The sequence below is a fragment of the Pseudochaenichthys georgianus genome, chromosome 6 (genome assembly GCF_902827115.2).
Source record: "Pseudochaenichthys georgianus chromosome 6, fPseGeo1.2, whole genome shotgun sequence".
In the NCBI taxonomy this organism is placed as follows: domain Eukaryota; kingdom Metazoa; phylum Chordata; class Actinopteri; order Perciformes; family Channichthyidae; genus Pseudochaenichthys; species Pseudochaenichthys georgianus.
In genome coordinates this window covers 891060-911273 of record NC_047508.1, presented here as the reverse complement: position 1 = coordinate 911273, position 20214 = coordinate 891060, and the positions used below count along the sequence as shown (strand labels likewise).

Below are 20214 nucleotides of genomic sequence, written 5' to 3'. Positions count from 1 at the left end.
AGGGCAGGGCTCCTGGTCCTCCTGTGCCTCTACTGCAGGGGTGGGGAACCTCCGGCCCCCTGGCCGTATACGGCCCGCGAGACCATTTTTTACGGCCCTCAAGGTAATTTATAAACACACGCAAAAAAGAAAAAAATTAAAGAAATCTAGACCGCAAACAAATTAAACAAAGCGAGTGCCTGTTTTTCCTGGCCACGGTCAGGGTCCTTGAACACAACACGAGCCTAACGTGTCCTCACGTGGTATATGTCTCGTCTGACAGGGGTGCAGTTCTGACGGAGAGCACCAGAACGTCGCTCCGGCACTTGCAAGCAGTACCCATAAGGAGCCACACATGCTGCAGTTTTTGCGTGGCTGTGTCTTTAGTTCAGGGGTGGGGAACCTCCGGCCCCCGGGCCGTATACGGCCCGCGAGACAATTTGGTACGGCCCTCGAGGTAATTTATAAACACACGCAAAAAAGATAAACATTTGAGAAATCTAGACCGCAAACAAATTAAACAAGCGAGTGCCTGTTTTTCCTGGCCACGGTCAGGGTCCTTGAACACAACACGAGCCTAACGTGTCATCACGTGGTATGTCTCGTCTGACAGACGTGCTGATGGAGAGCACCAGAACACCACTCCGGCACTTCAGATAAGGAGCCGTACACATGCCGCAGTTTCTGCGTGGCTGTGTCTCTAGTTGAAAGCCCAGTGGCGATCTGCTCATCTGTCACACTGATCATACAGTCAATCACTTAGCATCTGGTTAGCTAGCTATGCTAACGAATATAAGAAGCTTTTTCTCCAACCAGTGAGGTAAAGGCACATCTTTATATGATCATTATAGTTATAAAAAAACAAGAGAATAAAGTAAACAGGTATAAAATACTATATGAGAGTAAACAAAAGTTGTTATTTATAAACAAGAATACAGTTTGAAAGGGGAGTGATTTGTAAAATATCCATAAAGAAAAATAAATCTGCTTACAGTTCTGTTTCATCTGGTGTTGAGAGATGTTTCCATAGATCTCCTAATATTGCTCTCAAAGTGCACCAGATGCTTTAACTTCAACATTTAAAAATCTTCCCAGGGGGAGCATGCCCCCAGAGGTTAGCCCCCCCCCCCCCCCCCCCCCCCCCACACTTAAATCATGTCCACATGGATAGGAAACTAAATACTATTGCACACATCTTGTGTCCATATCTGTCTGTTTTGGTGGTCATGCCACAACCGTGCACGTGCATGCATGCACGAGTCATGGTACGATATCTGGATTAAGAGGTTGCTTGTTCTTTGCACAGCATGAACGAAAGGCCAAATGAATCTGTGATTTTAGTATTTTTAAGCGGAGGTTAATATCTTGTGTACGGCCCTCGCAGGATGTTGTAAAAATTGAAATGGCCCTTGAGAGGAAAAAGGTTCCCCACCCCGTCTACTGCCTGGCTGCTCTCGAATCGTGCAAACAAACTGTTCATCTGCGAGAGACGCACACGCAGACACTCCCGCAGCTCCTTTGTAGTCTGTCACTGTTCTTAGTCCCGCCCACATGTTCTGGGTGCTACAGCCTTTGGAGTCAGACTCCACCTTGTCTCTGTACTGTCTCTTTGCTGCTGATTGCTCTACGGATAGTATTTCCTGTACTCCTCCAAACCTCCAGCTCTGTGCGCGATGGTGCGTGCTTCCAGTTTGCCACGCACCGTGCCGTTTATCCAGGGCTTGGATTTGGGAATGTTCGTACAGAAACCTTCGGTACCACGTCATCGAAGCATTTCCCAATGTAGCAGGTGACCGTGTCTGTGTGTGTGTTGCTGTTGTTGTCCTCAAACACACTCCACTCCGTAGATTGGAAGCAGTGCTGCAGAGCTGAGTCTGACTCCTCACTCCAGGCTGCCCAGTCCGTGTCACCGGTCTGTCGCGTTCAGTGTCTGCTTGTAAGCAGGCGGCAGAGAGATGTGCTCTGATTGGTCGAAGCGAGGGCGAGGGATCCATGTCGGAAAGGGGAATACACATGGTCCAGTGTATTTCTGCCACGCGTCGGGCAGCTGAAGTGTTGAAAGTATCGCTGCAGAACTTTCTTCATATTGGCGGTGTTAAAGTCCCCGGCCACAACGAACGGCGCCTCTGGCCGTGAAGTCTCCGTCCTGTCGATCACTCCAACAGCTCGCCCAGTGCCGTGTTGTGGTCAGGGTGGCGGAGTGTACTCAGCTGCAATCACAACGGATGAAGATTCTCTTGGCAGATGAGAAGCCCGGCATGCGATCATGAGGTGTCTAACTGAGGGGAACAGTACGAAATGCATAATCTCCACACGTGCACCAGTCGTTGCATCATGACACACACCACCTCCCTGGCTTCTCTCTGATTAGCAGTCCGGTCCTGGCGAAGTATAGAGAAGCCGTCAGGAGCAATGGCGGAGTGAGTCTCCAATGTTACAGTTCTTAATGTCCCGTTGAAATCGATCCTGCTTCCGAGTTCATCTGGCTTATTCCATCCATTGAACATTAGCCAGAAGGTTTTCACGCTTCCTCAGCCTCGCTCGCAGCCGGCCCTCGCTCTGTGTTCCTCTGCGCCTCTCAGGTCGCACAGCAGCAGGCAGCCAGCGGGTCTTTGTACCTTACTCTATTACATGTGTACGGACTCCTGCATGTGCCGGTCACTGACACACTCTGCATGCTTCACTTTCTCTTCACCTGCATCACCTGCACATTCTACTCTTCTCTTCTCTTCTCTTCTTGCACTATTTGAATCATCTTTACAGTTTGCTTTATGTCATATGGTGTTGCATGCTGGAGGGGCTCTGGATTGAGCTGCTCACGGCGTATCTACGCTGCAGCCGTAGCTATGACGACAAAGCCCTTGGATCTTGACTCTGACTCAAGATGCAGTTTGTATTCCTGAGGCTGCTGTGATTCATTTGACTCTACAGATAACTGGCTTCTTGTTGAACAACGTGACCTAAATGAAATGAATTGTGTTTTATCCCGTGACAGATTTATCCCTGAGAACATGTCGTCGTTAGGCAGAACCGTTGGTGAGATGAAGCACTAAGGCACATGTATTCAGCGCTGAATGTCTTTAAGCAGCACATATTATTAAAGAGACATGACAGCATCCCATCCTTTGTATGTGTGCCGGAGCGTGGGACTCCTCGTCCTCACACGACGTGTTCTCTCCCCAGCCAACCTGAGCCGGGTGGTCCCTCACGGCCTGCTGGTGTTCTTCCCGTCCTTCTCTGTGATGGAGAGAACCCTGGACTTCTGGAGAGTGCGTGGAACCCAGAACGTCCTCTCTGTTACTATGTTTGTGTTGATTGAACTGTTGGAGCTGCATGAGTGTTTCCTTGTGAGGTCATGTCAGTGTGTTCGCCCCCCGCAGGCTAACGGACATGCAGACCGCATCGAGACCGTAAAGCCCATGTTTGTTGAGCCCAGAGGAAAGGGCACCTTTAATGAGGTGAGTGTGCTTCGTGTATCTCTAGAGTGTGCTTTGTGTATCTCTAGGGCTCCTCAAAGGAACCTTGAAGAAGCAGCAGCTTCTCCTGAGCTGGTCCTCACAGACTTCTCTGCAGGGCTGATCTCTTCTCTCCTGCTGTTCTCAGGTGATGGACGGGTATTACAACAAAGTCAGCGATCCATCGTCCAAAGGGGGAAGCTTCTTCGCTGTGTGCCGAGGAAAGGTGAGCCAATGAGTCAATCATGTTAGTCTTCTAAAGGTCAGACGGAGCATTCGGGTACATTCACATTATTCATAAAACACAGTGTATATTGACGTAAATGTACCGTGGTCTTCTACCAACCTATGGTTAATGACAATACATCTGCTTTAGTAATAAACACTAGTCCTTTCATTTCTGAACGGACTGTGTCAGGCACAGATTCCTATATATGACATGGTTTATATCATGTCACATATAGTAAGTACACACAACGCTCCCTGTCCACCTGGGGCAGGGTGGCCAACCAGCCAGAGGTTAAGAGCCACATCAAGCACACGGTCACTGATACCGCTTGTTTCAGTCTTTTGTTTTCTGGAGACAAGATTTCAACCACGTCACTGGTGCATTTTTGTGGCATTGGGATATATATTCTAAATCCTCTGGAGCAGAGAGAGGAGCTGTGGATCATTGATTAATGCATCAGTGTTTCTTAGGGTCAAAAACACTAAACTCACAACTTAAAATGAAAGCGTTTATTTAATAAAAGAGCACATGTTCAATGTGAAAAGTGACAGTAGTTATAGATTATTTGCAATTTAGTGCTACATATATAATATATATATTATTTTTTTTAAACACCTTGAATTTCAGGGGGGGCGCGGGGCTCCGTTGGCCCCTCCAAGACAATGGTAGGGCAAACACTGGATAGTGTTTAATCAACGATAGGTTTTCCCCCCTCAAAGGAGATTGGGTCACTGCATTGCAGGTATTATTGTGATTGGCTCTTGGGCCACATCAAAATTAGACGCGCTGTCATCCTCTCATACTGACACCACACATACACACGTGGGGAGAGCCGGGACCAAAGTAACACGGGACCAAAGTAACACGGGACCAAAGTAACACGGGACCAAAGTAACACGGGACCAAAGTAACACGGGACCAAAGTAACACGGGACCAAAGTAACACGGGACCAAAGTAACACGGGACCAAAGTAACACGGGACCAAAGTAACACGGGACCAAAGTAACACGGGACCAAAGTAACACAGGACCAAAGTAACACGGGACCAAAGTAACACAGGACCAAAGTAACACGGGACCAAAGTAACACGGGACCAAAGTAACGGAGCGATTTTATCCGAGCCCAAACAACTTTGACCGGCCAAATTACGTCAGAATGATCAGCACTCAGTACTTAACAGACCTACTAAATATCAGGGTTAACTGTCAGGAGTAGTGTTGTCACGATACCAACATTTTGGTTTCGATACCAAGTCAAGAATTGCGATTCCGATTCTTTTTCGATACTTTTCTTAAAAAAAGGGAAACAGTCTTAAATGTAATTATTGTGCTTTATTTCACACCAGAACCATAACACAAACTTTTAAACAATGAGAACAATAAATAAAATAAATGACAAGAATTCGCATTAAATCAAATGAATACATGTCTCACAGACGGGCCTCGTGGTGTCCGTAGGCTTGCCCTCACTGTCAGAGATATCGCTCAAATACTTCCACATTTCGCTTCTGGCGTCTTTTTTGTCAACAAGCCGAGGCGCAGCGGCAGTTGCACTCCCACGTGCAGCCATGCTTCTCGTTTTCTCACATGCTCTGGCAGCTAGCGCGTGCACGAGAGAGGGGAGGGACTTAGAGCGTGCTTGAGAGGGAGGGACAGCAGGCACGCTGCAGTGCAGCGAGTGGAAGCAGAGCGCTGAACACACACGGCTCTTATTAAAACGGCGCTTTCTCACCGGAGTACTTTCCCCCGTCATTCTTAAAGTACCGATACTAATGAAACGGAGGAATCGTAACGTTTTTAACGGCAGAGTATCGCGGTACCTTTCAAGTATCGGTACACCGTCAACACTAGTCAGGAGTCAGTGTCTCTCCCCCAAACTCACACATATACAATTCGATATGAACTGAAGAGCCGCATGAAACTAGGCAAAGAGCCGCGGGTTGGACACCCCTGCTCTAGGGGGACCAGGTGCAACAGGCCCCATGTGGGACAAATAGGGGGACCAGGTGCAACAGGCCCCATGTGGGACAAATAGGGGGACCAGGTGCCACAGGCCCCATGTGGGACAAATAGGGGGACCAGGTGCCACAGGCCCCATGTGGGACAAATAGGGGGACCAGGTGCCACAGGCCCCAAGTGGGACAAATGGGGGGACCAGGTGCCACAGGCCCCATGTGGGACAAATAGGGGGACCAGGTGCCACAGGCCCCAAGTGGGACAAATAGGGGGACCAGGTGCCACAGGCCCCAAGTGGGACAAATAGGGGGACCAGGTGCAACAGGCCCCATGTGGGACAAATAGGGGGACCAGGTGCAACAGGCCCCATGTGGGACAAATAGGGGGACCAGGTGCAACAGGCCCCATGTGGGACAAAGAGTATGTTTGTGAGGACAATGTGGGACATGTCACTGCGGTGCACACGACTGTTTGCACACACAATGCAAGTGAAAGACTTACATTGATCTGGCTTGAATGGATGTGTTTGCGATATGTGAGTTGATTACAGTGTGTTCGCCTGCATGAGTGATGGGAAAGACGTCATTAAACTCTCTGGAGTCGCCCTCCGATAGTTGACTGACTGACATCGCAGCTAGTGGTGCGTTGCCCTCTGATGCTTTCTAACAGCCACTGGATAAACACCCCGTTCGCCGGCCCATGGAGTCGTGTCGTGAGCCTGGACGTGTTGAGGACCCTACAGGGCTATGATAGACATGCATAGGAGGGTCCCCACTCCCCAGCACATAGAGACTGCCGGATGCTAACCTGAATTTGTTGGGCAATTGGCATAACTTGCGGATATTATGCTATAATTAGCATTTTAGTTTGTCGCCAATAGTAAAACAAATATTTGAATAATTTGGACAGTTTTAGAGTGGTTCTGTTGTTATTGAGGATGCTGAATCCATTAAGGTCAACAACAACATGTCTGGGTTCACAGTGCTGGCAGTGAGACTAAAAAGCCAAGTTTGAAAAGGCAACTGTCAATCAAATTAGGACAGTGTCTCAATGTGTGGGATATGGGGGATTGATAGAATGCTGTGTGTGCAGTCCAGCACAGAGCAGGACACCTGGTCACCCCACGCACACCATGTCTGTAAATGTGTTCCTGTGCCAGGCGAGTGAGGGTCTGGACTTTGCAGACACCTTTGGTCGGGGTGTGGTCATCACTGGCCTTCCTTTCCCCCCGAGGATGGACCCTCGAGTCGTCCTGAAGATGCAGTTCCTGGATGAGATGTGTCGGAAGAAAGCTCCTGGGGTGAAGGTGAGTGTTAGAAAAATATCATCCGTCACCGGCTTGAATTTCAATATTAGGATACATGCATTTATTATCCTTGCAAGAATGGAAGTAGTCATCACATACAGAGGTTGCATGGGACAAAGAGTTCCCAGAACAGTGTCCTTCACATGCTTTTATCCAAGAGAGTGTTGCAGTCACAAGATGCATAAGTACCGGTTCAAAGCAGTAGACACCAGAGCCTGTTTTAGATATTGTAACTACGCAAGGAACAAAACTTGAAGTTGTTACCTGTTACAAATACCTTGGTATCTGGCTTGATGATTGTCTCTCTTTTAAACTTCATGTCAATAACCTGCTAAACAAACTGAGGGTTAGGCTAGGTTTCTTCTACAGGAACAAGTCCTGTTTCTCGCTTGAGGCCAGGAAGAGGCTCTGTGACCTTTGACCTGTGCTGGACTCTGGGGATCTGGTCTATATGAATGCACCTGCCCATTGCCTGAGCAAGTTAGATGCTGCGTATCACAGTGCACTGAGATTTGTGACAAACTGTAAAGTATTAACCCATCACCGTACCCTGTATGCAAGGGCTGGTTTACTTTCACTAACTGTGGCTCAGTCACTGGTACATTTTTATATACAAAGCCATGCTAGGGAAACTTCCATCTTATATCTGCTCCCTGATCTCACGGAGAATTGTAAGTGGCTACTGCCTGAGATCGAATGCTGTGGTTTTATTAAATGTGCCAACTGCTAGGACTGTCTTAGGGAAGCAGCTCTTAGATGCAGCTCCTCTGTCTTGGAATAGTCTGCAAATTAAATGGAAACTGAACAATCTGGTTCCACTAAATGTTTTTAAAGCTCGGTTGGATGCTAGTCAATCAGAAGCTATTGGTACCTGCTTATGTGGATAGTTATGTACATGATGCTGGATGATGTCCTTTTGTTGTTCTGTTGATACTTTTATGTTTCATGTGGAATTACTGTGTGTGTGTGTGTGTGTGTGTGTGTGTGTGTGTGTGTGTGTGTGTGTGTGTGTGTGTGTGTGTGTGTGTGTGTGTGTGTGTGTGTGTGTGTGTGTGTGTGTGTGTGTGTGTGTGTGTGTGTGTGTGTGTGTGTGTGTGTGTGTGTGTGTGTGTGTGTGTGTGTGTGTGTGTGTGTGTGTGTGTGTGTGTGTGTGTGTGTGTGTGTGTGTGTGTGTGTGTGTGTGTGTGTGTGTGTGTGTGTGTGTGTGTGTGTGTGTGTGTGTGTGTGTGTGTGTGTGTGTGTGGCAGTACCTGTCTGGGCAGGAGTGGTACAGCCAGCAGGCTTTCAGAGCTGTGAACCAGGCCATTGGCAGAGTCATTCGCCACAAGGACGACTACGGAGCCATCCTGCTGTGTGATCAGAGGTCAGACACACATCACTTAACACAGACCATCTGTACACCTAAACATTCATTTAGTTGATTGATCAAAAGAAAAAGAAATCTGCAGATCAAGAGATATTTTGTAAAAAAGGCCAAACATGAACTAGTCTGCCCTTTTCAGTTGTGATGGTTTCCTGCTGTCCCTGCACGGAGTGGACAGTGCTGGTGTCCCGCTGTTGGTCAGACCCTAACCCAAACGCAGGGTCAACAATTCAGACACAGTTTTTAAAATAATTATTGCCTAAGATCACCAATTTCCTGACCTGATATTTTGATCAAAAATATTTGGCATGGCAGGCGCTGTCTAGTAATTGGATATATATTGAATTATAGTGGACAGCAGATATATCCGCTGTCTGGAGTCCATCTGTGCAGCTGCCAGATCCACAGAGTCCTGCGCTCTCATACATTAGTGATGCTCCAGTACTATGATGTCACAACGTTTTACTTACCGTGAGAAGCAGTCGAGAGACAAACCCCATAACCATACCGCTCACGGTTCATGACAGACGTGTAGACAATGAAATAAATCATCGCTGACTTCTATTCAGCTGCTTCACTTTCACGGTCCTGGTTTCGACCCCTCTCGTAGACCTTTAGCAGAAATCCTAGCTGCCATGTTCGGTGTGAGCCGGGACATGATCTAGAATAACTTGACCTTCCCCACAGGTTTAAAAGCTCGAATGCACGGGCCCAGCTTCCCTCCTGGGTCAGGCCTTACGTGCGTGTGTACAGCAGCTTTGGGAATGTGATCCGAGACCTGTCCCAGTTCTTCAGGGTGGCCCAGAAACTGGTAGGTGTCTCCGTCTTCAGTTCACAAGGATGCTACCATTGCTTGCATTGACTCTGTTTGTTGGTCTTACATTTAAAAGCTTTGTGATGTCTGATGTGAGTGCAGTACACTGTAACTCACTAACTCACTGAGCATAAACAATATGTACTTATATATTCATAAAGAATAATAGCAATGTGTGTTTCCAGAAATCAGGATGTTGTAGGTAAAATCCTCAAATACAAATCCATGTCCAACTCGTGTCTCAAATCCTGCTTTAAATTATGTTGCTCTGGCAACCACAGCAAAAAGGCATTAGCGCAGTAGATCAATGATATACTACTGCAACAGGAGATTCCTCGCAAAGTAGAATCTCAAAGTTGACTTTTCATACCCAAGCTTAATACTCACATTATTATTACAATATCCCCATCCCACCCCCCCACCCCCCTTAATGTTGGTCTCAATAATACAGCTGGAAAGTTGTGTGCGTCATGTATTATGCTCTTAACCTTTTATTTTTTATATTACCATATTTTATTCAATATGCTCCTTTTAGATATCTTTTATTTTATTTATTTTATTAGTTTCTCCTTATAGCTTTGTGAAGCACCTTGAGATGACGTTGTCTTTAAAGTGTGCTATATAAATCAAATGTATTATTATTATTATTTATCATTCCACGTAGATAGACTCTACCCCACTGCCACTGTGTGATATCTCAGCACACACATATATATATATATTAGGGCTGTCAAACGATTACAATTTTTAATCAGATTAATCACAGCTTAAAAATTAATTAATCATGATTAATCACCATTCGAACTATGTCCAAAAAATGCCATTTATTTATGTATATTGTTGGGAATGGAAAGATAAATGAAAGAAGGCGGATATATCCATTTAACATACAGAATCTATGTTTATTATAACATTTTTCTGCATGTCAAAATGAAAGACAACCCACACACCTATCAATCATCAAACCGTGGGGTCTTAATTCATTACGTGTTGATTTCTATCAGCGGGGGAGTACTTCAGGAAAGTCGACAGAGGGGGGGGGGGGCTAGTGGAGTACTTCGTGACCACAGAGCGTGAACGTTGTGATCAGCTGTTTTAGCGCAGTTCTCCAGTGATGGGAGGAGTCTCCCTCCGCAGCCGGTTGGCGTAGTTTTGGCACAGTTCCATTGTACAGACCGACAGTTAACAGCAGCCCTGTCTGTGCACACGGAGACCGACTCTGTCGTCCGGTGATCTAACCGCCTTCTGGAAAAGCTTCACAAGTACGTCGGTACGCAAATGCGCTTTGTGACACAAGTGACGGTACGCATTTCAGATCACGCACATAACCTGCGTACCAGTTATGTGCACCCCTGTACCAGAGCCATAGTATTACATTATATGGCTCTGCCCTGTACTACAGCAAAGGTATTCTGCGTCGGGACTTCCTGCAACAACACCACGCCGTTATCAAAGATGTTCTATTGAGAAGACGATCACTACGTGACAAACGTTTTCAAAACCGTGGCTACTGAAATCAATCTTACTAACTGCTGTCTGTGCAATTTACTCCGCGCGAGTTGGCAGACTTTATTTTGCTTACTTTAACATCATGTCTCATGGTGGGGCTAAGCCATTTCTTGGTATGGGTGCAGCCTACCCCAGCCATACCCTGGCGCTGCCACTGGTGGCACGTATGGGGCGGGCCATTCTGCACATGCATTAAATGCGTTAAATATTTTTAACTAGGGCTGTCAGTCGATTAAAATAGTTAATCGCGATTAATCGCACATTTTTGATCTGTTCTAAATGTACCTTAGAGGAATATTTTTCAAGTTTTTAATACTCTTATCAACATATGAGTGTACAAATATGCTTTATGCTAATGTTTATTATCATTTGAACAATGACAAATATTCTCATGAATATTAAACACAACAACCTGAACATTACAAATATTCGCCTCAATTCAACCTGGAACCTCTCTCATACAATACAAATGGTGTGTGTGTGTGTGTGTGTGTGTGTGTGTGTGTGTGTGTGTGTGTGTGTGTGTGTGTGTGTGTGTGTGTGTGTGTGTGTGTGTGTGTGTGTGTGTGTGTGTGTGTGTGTGTGTGTGTGTGTGTGTGTGTGTGTGTGTGTGTGTGTGTGTGTGTGTGTGTGTGTGTGTGTGTGTGTGTGTGTGTGTGTGTGTGTGTGTGTGTGTGTGTGTGTGTGTGTGTGTGTGTGTGTGTGTGTGTGTGTGTGTGTGTGTGTGTTCGTTGGAGCTATGTGCAACTCAAGGCATATGCTCGAACGGGAGGTGCCTGGACGCTGCAATCATGTTGCTGCAATCCTGAGTGTGCTGACTTCTCGTACAATGTCCCGCTGTCTGCTTCCTGCATCAAGTCAAGTGCTCGGCGCAGTTGTGTGGATAGGGCGCTCCTCTGTTTTCATTTAAACAGCTCCTTATATCCGTTAGCGCAGCTAGCTAGCACCAGATGCTAACAACAACAATAGCCGCGTTCACACTGCGGTACGGTAATGCACGTAAGGTCTCTCTCTCGCTCGCTCGGGCCACACATACACACACCCTCCCGGTCCTCCCGATGGCCAGTCGGTGCCTGCCGGTGAGCGTGGAAGTGTGGTCTGCCACAAGCGGGCGGCAGGAGCGGGGCTGTCAGCAGCACCAGCTTGTAGATGGTATTTTAAACTCGATGCGCTCTGAAACTACGGGGCGGCCGAGGAAAAAAATACACATGCGTTAATCGCGTTAAAATAATTAGTGGCGTTAATTTTTTTTTGCGTTAACGCGTTATTAACGCGTTAACTTGACAGCCCTAATATATATATATATATATATATATATACACACGTGTTAGTGCTGTCAAAATTATCGCGTTAACGGCGGTAATTAATTTTTTGAATTAATTGCGTTAAAATATTTAACGCATTTAACGCATGTGCAGAATGGCCCGCCCCATACGTGCCACCAGTGGCAGCGCCAGGGTATGGCTGGGGTAGGCTGCACCCATACCAAGAAATGGCTTAGCCCCACCATGAGACATGATGTTAAAGTAAGCAAAATAAAGTCTGCCAACTCGCGCGGAGTAAATTGCACAGACAGCAGTAAGATTGATTTCAGTAGCCACGGTTTTGAAAACTTTTGTCACGTAGTGATCGTCTTCTCAAATAGAACATCTTTGATAACGGCGTGGTGTTGTTGCAGGAAGTCCCGACGGAGAATACTCTTGCTGAATACCCCCCCCCCCCCCCCCCCCCCTTCACTGGAGAACTGCGCTAAAACAGCTGATCACAACGTTTACACTCATGCGGCTTTCACACCGGCGCTTTTCAGTTTCTAGCTCCGAGCGGGAGCTTTTCTGGTTCAGCTCCGGTTTCCCTTTTCAGCTCCCGCTCTGTGCACACCGCCCACTGGCGCCCCAGAGCTGCCCCTGCTGCGTCATGACGTCACCGTTTACATCGCTGATTTGCTCCCCAACGGCAGCCATTACGGCGCTCACAACAACAACAACAACTGCGTTGGGTCGATGATCGTGTTGCTTTTAATCACACGAAGCCAGAATACATTAAATAACGACTTCTCCAACCTTATACTTTTCTCCAGAGTGCCGTGGTTCATTGTTTATTAATGTGTTTCTGCAGCATTTACCGACCGCTGCAGTGCTGCTCTACACGGGAGTTTATTCTCCCGTTAGCTCCCGGTTAGCTCACACTGCAGCGGCCGCTCTAAAGTATTCACTGTCGACTCACACAAGCAGCTGATGCATATCCCCAGTTCCCCTAGCCTAAGTCAGTGGTTCCCAAACGGTGTGCCGCGGCACACTGGTGTGCCGTGAGTCAAGTCCGGGTGTGCCGTGGGATTTTGTGACAACCATACGTTATTATTGCAATATACAACTACACAAAAATAATTATTTTTTAATTTACTATATCAGTACTTTGTAGGTTTATATGTACGTAACCTGCGCGACTTGCGCGTCCACGTCTCCACGTGCAGTGCTGCATAAACATGGCTGAGTCAGCGATAACTCTCGAGGGGTGGAGCCGTGGAGGTATGCCCATTATTTTGAGTTCATCCGAAGAATAGACAGGAATGTGACGGTGAGGTGCAAACTGTGTCCAGGCCAGAAGCTGTTATCCACTGCTGGGAACACCACGTCAAACCTCAACAAGCACCTGCAAAGAACACATGCTAAGGTGAAGCTACCGCACACGCTATTTGTTGTTTGTTTATATCACAGTCTGTTCTTCTTCTCTGTCTTCCGGTTGTTGCCTGTTTTGAATGACGAATACACACTACCGCCGCCTGCTGGTAAGGAGAGTTATTGCCACTCACGCATGCGCAGTTCGTACGTGCTCGGCTGAAGTCTTTGCGGTGTCTGGTTCCAGTGCAACACATGGCCAACACGCAGGAGAACACGCCGACGCAACAGAGTGAGCAGAGGTAGACTGCGCAAAATATACAGATAGCAGGAGACAGAGAACAGCCACGGTCAGATAGCAGGAGACAGAGGACAGCCATGGTCAGATAGGAAAACATTCAGGATCTGGATTAGTCTTACGCGACAATGGAAACTGAACTAAAGAGAACATTTGAAACTTTAGCAGTCTGCGTGATCTGCCTGCAGGGAGGGGCGGGCCGGCCCTGCGAGTAAAGTAACGAGTTACTTTATGTAATCTCTGCTGAAATGTTACATTTATAATTTGTAGTTCAGGACCATGGACAATGCAGCTTCCTTGCATTGACAGTTCTCTGTGCTGAATTTCCTTTGTCTCCTTTTTAATGTTGTGACCCGTCTGGTTTAAATGAGTGTGTTGCTGCTTTGATGAAGCCTAATTTGATAACGTTTCAAATTAATTTCTGAAATATTTCGTTAATAAATATGTCATGAGTAATATAGTTGTCTTTGTCACATTTTATTTGGCATTAGTAAATAATTATGCACATTTACAGATATTTTACATGATATCAGTGATAACACGTGTTATAAGGGCTATTTTGCACAATAGGTGTGCCTTGAGATTTTTACTTGTCCTTTGGTGCCTTGGGCACAAAAAGTTTGGGAACCACTGGCCTAAGTGAATGTGTGTCAGTCTGAATTGACATAGATACTGTATGTTAAATGGATATATCCGCCTTCTTTCATTTATCTTTCCATTCCCACAACAATATACATAAATAAATGGCATATTTTGGACATAGTTCGAATGGTGATTAATCATCATTAATTAATTTTTAAGCTGTGATTAATCTGATTAAAAATGTTAATCGTTTGACAGCCCTAATATATATACGTGTATATATATATACACGTGTATATATATATATACACGTGTATTTATATATATATACACGTGTATTTATATACGTGTGTGTATATATATATATATATACGTGTATATATATATACATGTGTGTATGTATATATATATATATATATACACGTGTGTATGTATATATATATATATATACGTATATATATATATATATACACGTGTGTATGTATATATATATGTATATATATACACACACGTATGTATATATATATATATGTGTATATATTAGTGCTGTCAAAATTATCGCGTTAACGGCGGTAATTAATTTTATGAATTAATTGCGTTAAAATATTTAACGCATTTAACGCATGTGCAGAATGGCCCGCCCCATACGTGCCACCAGTGGCAGCGCCAGGGTATGGCTGGGGTAGGCTGCACCCATACCAAGAAATGGCTTAGCCCCACCATGAGAAATGATGTTAAAGTAAGCAAAATAAAGTCTGCCAACTCGCGCGGAGTAAATTGCACAGACAGCAGTTAGTAAGATTGATTTCAGTAGCCACGGTTTTGAAAACTTTTGTCACGTAGTGATCGTCTTCTCAATAGAACATCTTTGATAACGGCGTGGTGTTGTTGCAGGAAGTCCCGACGCAGAATACTTTTGCCGTAGTACAGGGCAGAGCCATATAATGTAATACTATGGCTCTGGTACAGGGGTGCACATAACTGGTACGCAGGTTATGTAATCTGAAATGCGTACCGTCACTTGTGTCACAAAGCGCATTTGCGTACCGACGTACTTGTGAAGCTTTTCCAGAAGGCGGTTAGATCACCGGACGACAGAGTCGGTCTCCGTGTGCACAGACAGGGCTGCTGTTAACGTCGGTCTGTACAACGGAACTGTGCCAAAACTACGCCAACCGGCTGCGGAGGGGACTCCTCCCATCACTGGAGAACTGCGCTAAAACAGCTGATCACAACGTTCACGCTCTGTGGTCACGAAGTACTCCACTAGCCCCCCTCCCTCTGTCGACTTTCCTGAAGTACTCCCCGCTGATAGAAATCAACACGTAATGAATTAAGACCCCACGGTTTGATGATTGATAGGTGTGTGGGCTGTCTTTCATTTTGACACGCAGAAAAATGTTATAATAAATATAGATACTGTGTTAAATGGATATATCTAGGGTGACCAGATCCCAACAAACCAAATGTGGGACAAGGAGTATGGTTGTGTGGGACAATGTGGGACACCCTCTCAACAGCACCCCCCAACCCCCGGAAAAAAAAAACGTAACAAATATATAACAACAGAGCAGAAAGTGAAGTCAAAATGCAGTTTTTTAATAAAGAAAAGTAAACCAAGGCTGCAGGCATTATTCACTTCAAGTGTTTAGAAACGCATCTTCTTAATTCAACTAGTGTATTACCTGTACAAGTAGGCACAACATAAATTAATAGATAAAATAAAACCAACACTGGCCAGGAGGGAACAGAAACATAATAATACATCAAATAAAATAGCTTTCAGTTGTGTCCATCACAGCAACAGAAGGTGGGCCCCCACACACAGTGTGTGGGCTATTTTGTCACCTAGAACCACTGGTGTCTTTGACTCTGTCAAACAACTCTCCACAGAGGCAGGGGCAAGCACATCTGTTATTATGGACGCTGCTTTTGTACGACCACATGACATTTTCTTTACTATCTCAGAGTCTGGAAACATGGTCGGCGCTAGCTTGTTACCAGTCATTTGACCGGTATGAATGGGAGTGTTGCACTATATGGTAAACACTGGTTATTTCTGCTGCTGTTTGTCTGAGTGGCCATCATTGTTTGGTTTGAGCAGGAATGTCTCCATAGAGTGGGATGTCTCTTTTTGAGCGACACGTTTCTTGTGAGAATCGCATTCTCTGTGTCTTTTGACGTCGTATTCACTGCCATGTGAAATTTAAAAATTACTCTTGCAAAGATTGCAAAACTCTCTGAGAGTCGCCCTGCACTGGCTTCACCCACGGGTACGTGTCTTCCCAGTCTTTGTTGTATGTGCATCTTCTTAGCTGTAGTTTCAGTTTCCTCCATTTTCCATAACCTGCTGCGTCGCCTGCGTTCGTTGTTGTTTGGCGGGGTGGGGGGGGGTGTGTGAGTGAGTTACTCTCATTGGTTAACACTTGACCAGCACCCGCCGTGTGTTACAGTTTGATTGACAGCAAACACAGCCCCCTGATGATAGCCTTCCCTGCTTTCTCAACAGCCATTGGATGAATCTGATTTTAAAGAAAAGCGTTTTAGCCAATCAAAATGAAATATGCGGGACATCGTCTCAATTTGCGGGACGCACCAAAAGTCGTGAAAATGCTGTGCAGTCCCGCGCAAAGCGGGACATCTGGTCACCCTAGATATATCCGCCTTCTTTCATTTATCTTTCCATTCCCAACAATATACATAAATAAATGGCATATTTTGGACATAGTTCGAATGGTGATTAATCATGATTAATTAATTTTTAAGTTGTGATTAATCTGATTAAAAATTGTAATCGTTTGACAGCCCTAATATATATATATATACACGTATATACGTGTATATATATATGTGTATATATACACGTATATACGTGTATATATGTATATACGTGTGTATATATATACACGTATATATACACGTGTATATACGTGTATATATATACACGTATATACGTGTATATATATACGTATATACATACGTACTCTGAGTGGGATCCGATGCAGTTTGTCAGCTCATATTGACCGTCTGTGTCTGACTGCCAGAGGCCTGTGGCAGAGAAGAAGGGTGCAGCAGGGAGCTGTGAGGCGGTGTGTCTATCAGCCCCTCTGTCCTCCTGCTCCACTTCCTGCTCACCATCCCAAAGCTCCATCCCCCAGAAGGCCAAGGTGCTGGACGCCCACCTCCCCAGCCTGAAGAGGAGGAGACTGAGTGAGTACAGTCAGTCCACCCCCAGTGGAAGGGTGAGTCCTTCACTGACCTGACACTCCTCTGGCGTCTGCTCTCTGATCAGATGAGCACTCTGGAGCCGCTGGGATGGCCAGGATCTGTGTGGAGTACGAGTGTGAGCTGCAGGAGAGTCAGAGGAGGCCCGCCAACCTGCTGGATGCTCTGGAGCGGGGGGACCACCACAGTGCGGAGGACGAGGGTGCTGCTGTGGGAGAAGAGAAGGTACTGCACTGCTCAGAGATACGCTTTGTGCACAGACCAAGACCTGATGAAAGCCAGATGTAATGCATGTGTGGCACAATCAGTGCTGGGCGTAATGTGCTACAAGTAGCGCAGATTACATTTGTGTCTGTAACGTGGTTCTGTTGACAACAGCAGTAATCACATTACAGTTACTTAGCACGAAATGATCTCGTTACTCGCGTTACTTTAAGGCAGGGGTGTCCAGACTGTGGCCCTGGGTCCATTTTAATCGGCCCTCAGCTAATTCTAAAAGTATAATGGAATGTGACCCACACATGAAGCTTGTGCTTGAGTTATAATGTACCTCTTAAATATATATCTAAACATATTACACATGTGTTAATAAGCATCGGGGAGGAAATGTTGCCTGTTTCCACGGTGGAATCGCCATCTTTCCAAAACACGTCGAGTAAGATACAGGTGACTGGCGGGCGCCATCAGACAGGAAGACTTTAGGCTACCTGTATGAAGGTACATATGGTGCAAAATGCGAGAGCTTGTAAAACCTGATTTGAGCACTTGCAGAAAATAAATCTGAGCTTGTGTGAATACATTTACACTTGTATACAAATTGTAGTGGCATCAAGGGTTTCCTCGTGCCACTATAGAGCGGGGTCGACGGCACGCAATCCAAAACAATAAGCAGCCGAAGGTTTTCAGTCAACATTTTTTATTTTATTAAAAAAAAGTATTGACTTAAATAGTCTCAAAATAACACATCTTAAACAATATTTCGGCGATATACTTTCCTATATAAACTAAACTATACTTTGTTTGCAGTCTAATTTGCAACACCAATCTCTGTCTGCAATTTGCAGTCGAAATCACCTCACTTAAATACACACCGGAAGGTACCAGGAAACAGATCATATTTACGATATAAAATTAACAATCATTTCATCAAAACATATTCACCATGGAAATATAAATCATTTTCCATCATTAAATCATTTATCAAATTATGAATCTAAATAATAACTTTGTGGCTCAAATATCCACGTATCTGTTAACCAAATTTGAAGTCACAGAAAGAAAAGAAAAAGTAGACAAAAAAATTAACTTAGTGATCAAATGTTCACTTTCAGAAAAATATATATTTTTAAAATATATTTTCCATTACAACTGCAACTTGGTTATTACAACCTGTCCAAATGTCCAGAAAGAATTTATTTTACCAGACAAATTTGTCCAATAATGTTTCAATAATAATAATAAAAATTGTGTAGCAGAGTTTCCGTTGGCAGGTAATTACCGGACTAGGACCGGATATGCTGATGTTTAAAACTCAGTTAATGGGGCTAATTTTTATATTGCTTCAGTTTATAACAGATCGAAAAATTCAGATTCATTTTTCAATAAATGATGTGCTACAACAACTAACATAATTATTACATTCAAAGAAACTACTTGTAGATGAAGTACATTATTCAAAAGTTTACATTAACTTTGAATAACAACACGGGAGAAACGGATACTCTCTTTTCCTCTCTCCCTCTCTCTCTCTCCTGACAGCCCGTCAGTTTCTCATGCAGCGCTAAACAGTGGGCGGGGCTTCAGGTGATTATGCAGCAGCTGATCTGATCTCTCTCTCTCGTCCGGTTATACTTCACTCACGTTTATGTCCATATAGATCAGATCCAGCTCTCCTGATCGGCCTTTATAGAGAGCACCGATCAAACTATTAAAATTGAATATTGGCCGATAATGACCGGCGGCCAATCAATCGGAGCATCGGACATTTTGCCCGGCAGGTTTTGAATTTACTGGTTTTCATTCAATCTTACCAGCTAAAAACCGGTAATTACCGGCTAACGGAAACCCTGCTCCACTCTCAGGACAGGAAGTGCATGCACGCTAAGAATTACAAAATAAAATCGCCACGATCAGTACAGCGCCACTTTCCGAAAAGGAAATGCACGCTAATACAAAATAAAATCTTATTATATCTATATATACACTGAACAAAAATATAAACACAACACTTTAATTTTTGCTCCCATTTTTCATGAGATGAACTCAAAGATCTAAAACATTTTCTATAAACACAAAATAACCATTTCTCTCAAATATTGTTCACAAATCTGAAAGAATCTGTGATCGTGAGCACTTCTCCTTTGCCGAGATAATCCATCCCACCTCACAGGTGTGGCATATCAAGATGCTGATTAGACAGCATGATTATTGCACAGGTGTGCCTTAGGCTGGCCACAATAAAAGGCCACTCTGAAACCTGCATTTTTGCTTTATTGGGGTGGTCTGGGGGGTCCGAAAACCAGTCAGTATCTGGTTTGAGGGGTATGGTTAGGGTTAGGGGTAGGGTTAGGGGTTAGGGTAATGTTGTGAATCGAGTGGCCCATGGTGGTGGTGGGGTTATGGTATGGGCAGGTGTATGTTATGAACGACGAACACAGGCCACTCGATTCACAACATTACCCTAACCCTAACCCTACCCCTCACACCAGATACTGACTGGTTTTCGGACCCCCCCCAATAAAGCAAAAATGCACGTTTCAGAGTGGCCTTTTATTGTGGCCATTCTAAGCCACACCTGTGCAATAATCATGCTGTCTAATCAGCATCTTGAGAAGTGCTCACTATCACAGATTTTTTCAGATTTGTGAACAATATTTGAGAGAA

At 44.9% G+C, this 20214-nt stretch overlaps 1 protein-coding gene across 1 annotated transcript in view; it reads left to right on the top strand.

Annotated features, from left to right (window-relative positions):
• Positions 1 to 20214, top strand: part of rtel1 (regulator of telomere elongation helicase 1) — a 94333-nt gene that overhangs the window by 36277 nt on the left and 37842 nt on the right. The window contains 9 exon segments of the mRNA XM_034086080.1: positions 2975 to 3015; positions 3163 to 3248; positions 3360 to 3437; positions 3583 to 3660; positions 6779 to 6925; positions 8173 to 8288; positions 8976 to 9099; positions 17151 to 17316; positions 17399 to 17556. Of these exon segments, the coding sequence (XP_033941971.1) occupies positions 2975 to 3015; positions 3163 to 3248; positions 3360 to 3437; positions 3583 to 3660; positions 6779 to 6925; positions 8173 to 8288; positions 8976 to 9099; positions 17151 to 17316; positions 17399 to 17556 (994 nt within the window).